General features: G+C 40.2%; 2 protein-coding genes across 2 annotated transcripts; both read right to left on the bottom strand.

Moving 5' to 3' along the window:
- Window positions 1-451: 451 nt before the first annotated feature.
- LOC310801155 (uroplakin-3a-like) lies at window positions 452-3,505 on the bottom strand. Its single transcript, XM_083665149.1, has 6 exons — window positions 3,209-3,505; window positions 2,884-3,042; window positions 2,366-2,600; window positions 2,083-2,162; window positions 1,776-1,905; window positions 452-1,393 (listed from the first exon to the last, which is right to left on the bottom strand). The coding sequence occupies exons 1-6, from the start codon at window positions 3,273-3,275 to the stop codon at window positions 1,282-1,284; spliced, it is 783 nt and encodes a 260-aa protein (XP_083521275.1). The 5' UTR covers window positions 3,276-3,505; the 3' UTR covers window positions 452-1,281.
- A 2,393-nt stretch (window positions 3,506-5,898) lies between these two features.
- On the bottom strand, window positions 5,899-8,242 carry prkrip1 (PRKR interacting protein 1). The gene is made up of 6 exons (XM_083664873.1): window positions 8,110-8,242; window positions 7,915-7,993; window positions 7,309-7,409; window positions 6,984-7,069; window positions 6,732-6,796; window positions 5,899-6,541 (listed from the first exon to the last, which is right to left on the bottom strand). Exons 1-6 carry the CDS (start codon window positions 8,236-8,238, stop codon window positions 6,444-6,446), a joined length of 558 nt encoding a protein of 185 aa, XP_083520999.1. The 5' UTR covers window positions 8,239-8,242; the 3' UTR covers window positions 5,899-6,443.
- Window positions 8,243-11,220: the final 2,978 nt, after the last annotated feature.

Raw genomic sequence — 11,220 nt, 5'->3', positions numbered from 1 at the left:
TTTTATTTCAATTGAAAGTTCCGTTATAGTTACTATTTAGTGTGTCATTATGAAATTAATGGTGGAATGAATTTATCATTAGGTGACAAATTATACTGTTTTGAGAGTTGTAGTGCATTTTGCAATATGAACGTGTCAGCTGTTTAGGAGAACGTGTTAACTGTGTTGAAAAGTTGAATACTGTTTCAAGAAACGTGCTCAAGCAATTGATTAAAACTGGAAGACAAAAGGCTGCTAATGGCTTAAATCGAGCTTCCTTGGTACAGCACTTGTTTACTTCGCTACATGTCACATATTTTAGCTTTAACTTGTTACATTGCTGGAAACCAATATGTACACAAATTCCATAAAATAAAAGCTGATAATGTATACTTTAACCTCACAGTAATTATTTGATTTCAAATCCAAGTATAGTACAGAGCTAAAAGAAGAAAAAATGCTTCATTGTCCTATTACTTATGCAGGGCACTGTATATGAGAAGAAACAACAGAATATGCTCAAATTATAGTTGATTATCTTGTTATCATGTTCATCTTGTTAATTTGTGTAGAAATGCAGCTTTAAATGCCCCCCATATAAAACCAAACCTATGCCCAGAAGAACCCTACACCCCTGCCTGGCGCTTGTTTCCCAGAAGCCTCCGGTGATGATTATAATTGCTTTGTTGACAAATGCACTTATAATCTACAGATGTTTTTTGGAGAGCTAGTCTACTTCGAATTAGACAATAGGGTTATCTAACAATTTATTCAACACATACATTTACGTCAAGAGAGGACTGAGACTAATACAAGTCTGTCAAGTTAAAACAATAAGTTAGGAAAAAGAACAATAGCAACAACATAGCAAAACATATGTGACTTATCGTAGGCTAGAAGAAGAAGAAGAAGAAGAAGAAGAAGAAGACTGTTTATTTGGCCATGCAATCAATTCTCATCAATTGTACGAATGTGGTATGTGCCGTATGAAGATGACATCTGCACAGCTCCCACAGTTTGCAGACAAGACAATATAAAGATGCATAAATGTCATGTCTTAATTCATGTGTTGTGCAAACTAGTTTCTACAGATCTTGTTGCTCTTCTCCGCATAAAAACAATATCAATCAAAAACTTCAGAGGAGCCAGTATGTCTAGCAGGTTAAACAAGAAAAAAGCCAGGTAAAGCCAAAATTATTATCATCAATTATCAGCAAAGTGAAACTGTAATAAACTATAGAGGTCACTGTTCTATCAAATGAAAGGACATCTCTACATTATAAATGACTGTAAATCTTGTCCCTAATGGACATTGCTGTAGTAGTTACTAAGGTGGTGTGTGTTGTAATTGGTGATCCCTGTGCTGATGGGGCTTGACGTTGATATCTCCATCTGGCCTTTGGAGGAATCATAGCTGCAAAGACAAACACATCTCAAGCTGAGAACTCGGTTGGCATTTCTTATATATACTATACATTATGATGCTTAATGAATAGTCTATAAAATGTTAAGCTAACAATTACATATGTTGTTGTGCAGATCAAGTTACATTTACACATTTATGGTATTTAGCAGATGCCTTTATCCAAAGTGACTTACAGCAAATACATTTGTTTAAGTAAGTGAATCATCTATCCATCAGTCATCATAAGTTGAAAATCTTTATTGTCCATTTTAAGGGCAACAATGGAAATTTGTATTTAGCTTCCATGGCTTACAACAGACACAACAACACACAAAATACAACAATAATTAAAATTGGCAATTATAAAGTGCAAAATTACAGTGTGACTCACCAGTCCAGCAGCAGCACAGCTCCCAGCAGTAGCAGCAGGAGAGCCAGCAGACAGGAGGAGATGACCGTAATGACTACCATCCCCCCAGAACGCTTCCCTATCCACTCATCTATGGAGGATAAGGAGTGGGCTACACAGAAACATAACAAAATGCTCAATGTAGAATTATTCCTATTTACTAAGCTGGAAAAATTAACTTCATTGTTCAGTATACCACTGTATTTCCTGAGTGAAGTAATAGTATGTTATTTGTGGGAATAGGTCATGCTCCCTAAAAGAATGGTGGAAAATGTGTGGACATACATACGTGTTATGAGAGTTACAGGTTGGGACCAGCTTGATTCAGATTGTATTATACTGTTTAAGTCCACCAGTACATACTTCACTCTAAAGAAATTAGTGAAATGGGTTTACACAACACAAATGACTACAGCATTAAAACCTGTACTGTATGTGAAGAAAACGTATGATTACTAAACTACAGGGATCTATCTATGAAAAATCTGTCAAAATCAACCAATCAACAGAAATATATGATGGAGACAGGTAAAAGGTCATCTGTTTGGAGTCGATACACATTGCTTTCTTGCCTGATAGTGGAGCCAGTGGGCAGGATCCCATTGCAATTGGTCTCCTCACAGACCCCCTGAGCCCCCACTCTAAAGTAGGAGTCCTCAGTGGCCTCCCCATGACAGAGAAAACTTCTCCGAGACCCCACTTTGGTCAGGAAGTAGTTAGGAGACCCTTGAGTCTGGAAGGCATCTGGGTAAGGTGACCTGGTCAAAATGTCACTACTTGTTTTCTCACCGTCAAACCTCTGAATGCCTGTTAGTAAGATCATCATCAATTAGAAGAAGAGTGAAATCACAGAGCATTCATTCAGCATTCACATGAAGGGCCATAAATGTGTGATACTGTAGGAATATTTTGCCTCTGAACATGATCATCGGCTGAGCCACCCAGGAGTTACCCCAAAGAAAGCTTTTTGCTATGGAAAGCAGTCCAAATTGAATTTTTGTGTATCAATGATTGAGCGGGCATGATAATCACATCCATCTTGGCAGACATTAGCTCTCATACTTCTATGTAACATTAGACATTGACTCACCCATATCCTTTGCAACCACCAACCATATCTCGCATTGGTTTGGAGTGCAGGGAAGGCTGTTCAGGCTATCAAAGTAGCATAGTGGTAGCTCCAGCATTACGGTTGTACTAGTCAATCTACCACTGGCATTTGAAGAGACGATTTCAGGGATATACAAAACTACAGAGAAGAATAATTACCGTCAGTCATTTATTTATGACATATCATAATCATGTCTCTCATGTCAAATATACTGTACAAACTGTTAAGACTGTGTTAGGGCACCAAAATGGTTGATTTAAACAAAAAATTCCAATAGGATTTGGAACCGAATTGTCAAACTCACCATCTGCTTTGATGACACTAATCCAGACACACATAATAACCCCTGCGGCTATTTCCCCTGAAGCCATAGTTTACCACAAGCTTTAGAATGTCACTGACTCTTGTCTAATATCCTTTTGTGAGGTGTTGCCTGGGATAAAAATGCCTGTGATCCCATTATTACTGATTGAAAAACTTCAGACCCTCGACAAGAGCCACCAAACTGGTCAGACTAGACTGAAACCTGAGTACCATGGCTGGTGGAAGTCCTTGGCAACCAACAATACACACACGCATAGTTGAGAAAAAACAAAGCATAATTATGATAATCTTGTGCAATGAAACCACTGCGACCAATTTACTACCCAGGTCCATACAGTACATAGCAGGAAACAAAAATGAAATATCATTCCATTCATCTTTCGAGAAAACAGCATTGTTATGAGATTGTACAAACAAACCGTGAGACAGCATTTTAGAAATGGGCAGGTCTTGTTTATATGTCAACTTCACAGCTGCATTGATGGCTTGAGAAAATATTTGTCAAAGTGTATACAGTAGATCACTGTTTAAAATGTTTGTCATCACAGCGGTGGGCTACTACAACGCAGCAGCAGATGCAAGTTGTGAAGATTAGTGTGAACTAAGTGAACTACTGCCAAAAACCTCCACAAAGGACTAGATAAATAGTTGATGACGTTACTCCCAAGGATGGATATCACCTTCCATGGTAAGGTATGAGGAAAAGAGGCCATCAGATGAATAACACAATGACTGATATCATGTTTTAAATGGCAAAATGGTTCTAATCCTTTTTTCTGTTGTAGTATTGAGGCCCAGCTCAAAGATACACTATAAGAAACTGTTTCACTCTAAATAAAGAACATGAGACATTATTGTAACCACCAGTGTTACAATAATTTTCAATCAAATTAATAATTTATTATCATTCATATAAGAATCAAATAAGAATCAAATACAACATTAATAACCAACAAAGACTTCCAAGGAGAAAGCAACAATATACTCTAGGAAAAAGAATAGTTGTTTACTGGAAGCCTCGGCTCCCAAAAAACATGAACATTCATTTCTTATATACTGGAAATACCTTCTAAACATGTGTGTGGAGAGGACAGATCTCTTATTTTTGGAACTTAATCCTGTGACTAGAGCTCGATATATATAGATTATCGTCCGACATTGGGCATTTACAGAAATATCTGTATGGGCACATATTTCTTTGGTAATGCACTTATGTGCGTCAGCCTGACATTCTGATATTATAGAAAATCTGAGCAAATAAAGAGCAAATTATATATGGATTTTTATGAATTAATTAACTTCTTTATTGGCGTTTGCTGTTACTGGGGGGCACCATACAGGTTAGTTTACTCTTGTGGAGAGCAGAATGTACCACTTTCATAAAGTTCGTGGGGGGGGGGGGCTGGAAATGACAGCGGTTGGCAACTCTTATGTTTCAAGAATGCTTTTCACAGTGTATTTTTTATTATAGCAAAAATAATTCATTGGATGATCAAACTGTCACAACAACTTATCAGTGATTTGCTGTTCAATCTATCAATATGCAGTGCACTGAAACTCGCATTTGGCAAAGTACAAACAACTGTGCACATAAAATAAATAAATGTTGCTCTAATTATCAATGGAGATCTTTTCAGGTCATTATTGAGATATGGATTTTTGCCTAATCAGCATTAAGAGCATATTTCGCCATTGTTTACTGAAAACTGTGCTAAAAAAAGAACTTGTTATCGGTGAATGTTGCCCCCCATAAATCGCCATTGGTATTAGACCCAAAAATCCAGTAGTGGTCGCGTTCTCCCTGTGACACTTATCTCACCCCGGCATCACCGTTGTTTTCGATCGATCATATCTTGTGTTCCCAAAACATGGCTCTGACGCACGAGGCCCATTTGCTACGCATCACACAGACGGCATGAGAGTTTTATCTCAGGGACAAAAGGTGATATACATTGAACCATCTGTTACATGCAGTTTTTTAGACATGGTTAGTGAAGTACTGGTATGACTGATGTTCAATGAGAATTCAAGGACATCCACAAGCAGGACAACTTACTGAGATTCAGATTCCTTAAGGACCCTTTAACAATATTATACATAGCTGCTTTAATGTGTTTGTGATGCAAGGATAGGGACAACTGGGTGATGCCAGTTTTAAAGTTACTATTCACAAGTAACAGACAGTTTTGCTAAAAATTAGTTCAGATATAAAATCATAGTCAGGTTTTAAATGACAATCTGCACCTTGATTACACACCTCCTTTTGGCCTGCGGTGCAGGCAGGAAGATGCATAATGCACTGGTCACCAAGCTTATACAGTATGCTGCTGTCGCCCAACCATTCAGCTATGAACCTAAACTTTTCAGGGTTGTCGTGTTGATTAACTGCCAACCTGGTAACTTTTCCTTTCGTGCAGTGCCATGTTTCTCACGTTGTTTATCCCTAATGGTGGGTCAATTCCCTTGCGGACGGTAACTTTAAACAGACTGTGGGTCTCAAGTAAAACAATACTTTTTTAAAGTATAAAATGGTTTATGTAAAATTGTACATGTTCTTGTAACATGTCTTGACATTCAAGCTAGAGGTTGTATGGCAAACAAAACTTAAGATTGTAAGTAAACACTTATAATTACAGCTGTTTCTAATGAGAAATAAAAGAGGAATGAACACTCTTTCCACAAGGAGTTTATTAAAAATATATACAGGTAAAAAAAAAAAACTAATGAGCAATTATGCTCACAAACAGCAGCACAATGCTGCGTACAAAACTGTATTCTTAGGTAATACATGAGCTAATCATGAGTAGAATCCATACTGTGTTATTCAGTTTTTGCAAACTCAATTCACAGAATTGCAAGGAGCTGCCCAAAAACTACTCAAAATTGTTGGAAGAATGATTTTTTACAACAGAGGCTCAGTCCTATTACCACTGGTCTTTATCCGTCATTAAATGTAAAAATGGTTTGCACTGACAGGTAATTACAGTTCTTGAAAGACGTCTTCACAACTTTGTGGTGGAATGTCTGGTGTCTGTTCCAATTAATCCCAAATGAATCCCAAATGAAGTAGTAGTTCTTCAGTAATAGAAATGTAATAACACTGTTACCATGTTGTAGTCTAAGTAAATACCAGGTAACAAGGGGACTGTTACCATGACGATATCAACAATTCCTCCCTGCCATCTCATCGTGTCACATGACCAGGGATAAGAGGGTCACCTCTTCCCCATCACGAAGCTGGGTGCCTCAGCATCGTCTTCCCCCTCTCTCTCCTGGTCTCCGTCATCGCTGCTAGAAGAGGCCTTCTCTGAGCCTGAACACACAAACAGAACCTCCATTAAGGCTCCTCTGCTCCCTCACACTCATGCCTACTATGTCACAGTCAAAATGCTAGCATCTTCCCCCTCACTAGCCATTACTGAATCGCACACATCACAGAACACCTTCTCAATTCAAATTTAGACAAACATGATCAATGCAATCCACGACAGATTTATATTCACCTTCTTTCATGTTGGCCTCCAGCTTGGATAACTTTGCCATACGCTTCTTCTGTTTCAATTTTTCCCTGAAAAAATAAAATGCATAAGAAACAACGCAATCCCAGCAGTACATTCTCAAAGAATGTTAAATTTGGTGAATGGTAATGCTATACATCATACATTAGACTTTATAACAAGATAAAATGTGTAGCAGAAAGACCCAGTGAATGGAATGCAGTGTGAAAAGACAGAACCATTGGATTATGCACCAACCTTTTCTTCCTGCGTTTGGCTGTTCTATCCACAGCTGCCTTTTGGTTCTCCTCCACCTTGTCTAGATAATTAATATCCATCTTTTGCTGAAACGAAAATATGAAAAGTCATAGCATCAGAAGATATATTATATTAAAAATAAAATAACAAATTCCTATATTTGTTAAGTCAGCACATAACACAGCACTCTGTACATAACTTAAGCTAACATATTTAAAATCTTCTTGCAATGGTTTTGCAGTTACTCCATACATACTGAGACAGTTGGTCTTTGCACCTCACCTAAAAAGTAAAACATAGGTGATACATTGCACAGTATGCCTACCTTCTCAGTCATCTTGTCTAGGAAATCCTGTCTCTGATATTCTCGTCGCCGAAGGTGTCTGTACACATGGAATTCTCCACTGCCAGCCCCTGCACTGGAACCTGAGGAGAGCGTTTAAAAGTGCATTACAAAAAGCTGTCTTCGCAGCACTCAATATGGTTGTTTTTGCTCCTGTATTATAACAACTTAGAAGTATCAAGGCAATTAAGGTTAGACTGGTGTCGTATATGTTGGACAGTACTGCGGTCTGAATAATTCAAACACTATAATATATATATATATATACACACACACACACACACACACACACACACACACACACACACACACACACACACACACACACACACACACACACACACACACACACACACACACACACACACACACACACACACACACACACAATGTCTACACAGGGAATATCATTATGCTAAATCATGACCCAAAATTGTGATGATGGAAAGTCTTGAGACATCTAGCTATCATGTCGAGGACTAAAAAGAGGAAACTCGCGCGTGCTTTTGCTAAGAAGATTAATTCATAACAAGCAACAGCTGATAAGGCAAGTTGCTGATAAGGCATCTGTTGGAAATAATACCCTACCCATCACATCCCGAACAAACTCCGGAGGGGCTCTGGGGTTCCATTCTTTTGGTCGGTCTGGAATAGGAGCAGGTTTGTCCTGCAAAAAGACAACAATGTATAGCTAGCTCGTTAGCATGCTAAAGCCTAGCTAGCTGCTATGGTAAGACATGTGATTTTTTTGTAGGCGTCCTCAGACACCACCAGGGCACTTACAGGATTGCGCATCAACCTCTCTAACTTCAGGCGCTGTTCCTCTGCGGGAGTTTTGGCAATTATCAACGGTTGAGATTCCTTTCCAGGCGGTTTACCTGTGCGCCCATCTTTCTCTTTGGCCGCCGCCATCTTTCAAAAACAAAATGTTCTTCGACAATCTCAATTTCGCAAGCGTACCGGTATATATCTAGCTAGCGCCATCTAGGGTACTGGGGGGCATTGTCTGTTTATCTGTATGGCGAGGTCTAGGGCCAATAGGGGGCTCTCCTCCCCCTGTCAAATACCCTGATCGTGGCTTTGCTTGAGACAAACTATAAGGTCTCAAACCTTTTGTGCAGTAATAAAATCCCCTGCTTGAAATCAGCCACATGGTTTCCCACATGTTCACAGAAACATGTGTTGCATTATTATAACCATGCATTACTCCATTGTTTTAGGATACCCTCTTACATTATTGGCTGCTGCAGAGTCTTGAAAAAAAAGTAGTACATTTTAAACCCAACCATTATGGCAATAAAAGAAGGAAAGTGTGTGGCTCTATCACCTCTCCAAACCATTGGAAAGCCAATCCACTCTATTTCTTCCAACTGTTGTGGCATTGACAGTAAACGTGTGTGTGTGTGTGTGTGTGTGTGTGTGTGTGTGTGTGTGTGTGTGTGTGTGTGTGTGTGTGTGTGTGTGTGTGTGTGTGTGTGTGTGTGATAAGATGCTGCTGCTTCACACATCAAACAAAATAAACAACAATGGAAGTACACTATACCCCCCCCCCCCACACACACACACACACACACACACACACAAAATACTCTTACAAGATCCTATACACAATCATCACACCCTCCCCCCTTGACTCCCCCACACATGCGCACCCACACGCAAGACTCCTGCATAATCCTACACAGTCATCACCACACACACATACACACACACACACACACACACACACACACACACACACAACTTCTACATGATCCCACACCATTATCACAGATTACAATACAGTGCAATCCAAAAGACAAATCAAATCTAAGTTGCCTATAGGAAAGATTTCCCGCCTCCCTAAAAATGTATCCCATCTGTACTGTCTATTGTCTATAATGTCTCCCCATTGTGTTTGTTCAGCAATTTGATTCATAGGGGAACAAAAGATAGTTTATATCGGTTCAGTCGACAGTTAGGCAGCCTGTACCGCTTTCCCGGTTGTAACACCTCCCTGTGTGTGTGTGTGTGTGTGTGTGTGTGTGTGTGTGTGTGTGTGTGTATGTATGTGTGTGTGTGTGTGTGTGTGTGTGTGTGTGTGTGTGTGTGTGTGAGAGAGAGAGAGAGAGAGAGAGAGAGAGAGAGAGAGAGAGACTGGGGAAGAGAACACATTCTGGCATGCCTGCGTGCATGCATGTGTGTTAAACAGGTTTAGGTAGGTCCGGAAGCAACGGGATGGGATCTCTCCAAGTGAATCCTGTCTGAGCTGGTTTCTGAATGTGCTCACAGACTAATGCCAGCCTGTGTCTTAATAAGCTGTGGCAGCTCTCACAACAGTTCCATGGTTGCAACCCATGGTGCTTCTCTGTGAGGCACATGGCCTGGTGATGTCACCCGCCCCTGAATGGCATTCTCTGGGGGCGTTGTGTGGGCTCATTCATTTTCCCCATTGCGCTCAGAGCATGTTAATGTATGCAAGGATGTGTATGTGTTACATAACACAACACTCACACTGGAATGTTTAAAACATGCAGATGCATGGAAAATAAATCTGAGCAGTTAGGCATGTAAATATTAGTGGGAGCAAGAGAAAGAGTGAGATGTAACCTATGCTGTGACCCTCCTGTCACTGGGGCACAGGGACTTATGTTAATTTGATACGGCCCCCTGGATCTGACATTGATGACCCCTCCCTACGAACCCCCTTGTCTTCCACTTCTCAAATTCAGCCCCAACCAAAACCCCACACCAGACAGGCCCTGCCAGAAGATCAAAGGCAGATAAATGTCTAGACGGAACATCACTTCTCCTCGTGTTGCCTTTCAACTGACCTTGTCCTTCATTGGGCCTTCACATGACTGAACAACTCCCCCCACAACCCCTACAGGGGACATTTGATACAACTAATGAGCAACACACACACACACACACACACACACACGCACACACACACACACGCACACACACACACGCACGCACGTAGGCACGCACGCACACACAATGTTCACTCATTCCCATACTGTGAATGGTTGGAAGGGAAAATAAATATTTAAATGTTTCTGCTTCAATTTAACTTCAAACATTCACCTCACTCCTACATAGGAGCAAAATCAAATTTGCTTCAATATATTAAATATATCTTTGAACTGTTAAATGTGGGCTGATTTGTAAAGCATAGGACTAGAACTGGAGTCAAGCTTCAGGGAGATTGAAGACCCACCCTACTGTACCATTTACATTTTACATTTATGGCATTTAGCAGACGCCTTTATCCAAAGCGACTTACAACTAATTTGTTTAAGTAAGTGAATCATCTATCCAACAGTCATCATAAGACAAAGTAATCAATGCTCACACCAGGGGCCATTGGCAGTCGTAATGCCAGAAGGCATTTCCTTTTTCTTTTTTTTTTATTATTATTTATTAACAGGAGAGAACTTCTACAGGGAAGTGGGGGTGAAGAGGTCTCAAGGGTTGGGGTTAGGGTTAGTACAGGGGGGGTAGTGGGGGTGAAGAGGTCTTTAGGAAGGACTGTTAAGATGTAGCCTGAAGAGATGGGTTTTCAATCTACGGTGGAAGATCGGTAGTGACTCTGCAGTCCTGACAGTGGTGGGAAGCTCATTCCACCAGCGGGGCGCCAGGACAGTGAAAAGCTGTGTACCAGTGGACCAAATCATTTAAATACAATTTACTGGGATACAACGGTGAACATGCTAACTATTTCGAATGTGGCCAAGTTTTAAAAGGTCACTCCAATGTTAGGGTGTGGCAGGTGATGGTCCTCCCAATTACCCATGTCACTTATTGATATGAGTGCTTAGCATTCTGCATGCTGTTGTCTCATTTAGTTGGCTTCGCCACACACAAGGGCGACTATTTTTCTCTCCTTCTCACGCAATCAGGTCACTGGCA

This window comes from Argentina silus (genome assembly GCF_951799395.1).
Source record: "Argentina silus genome assembly, chromosome: 2".
NCBI classification, from domain to species: Eukaryota; Metazoa; Chordata; class Actinopteri; order Argentiniformes; family Argentinidae; genus Argentina; species Argentina silus.
The sequence above is the reverse complement of the archived record's forward strand: the minus strand, read 5'-3'. Positions and strand labels throughout refer to the sequence as shown.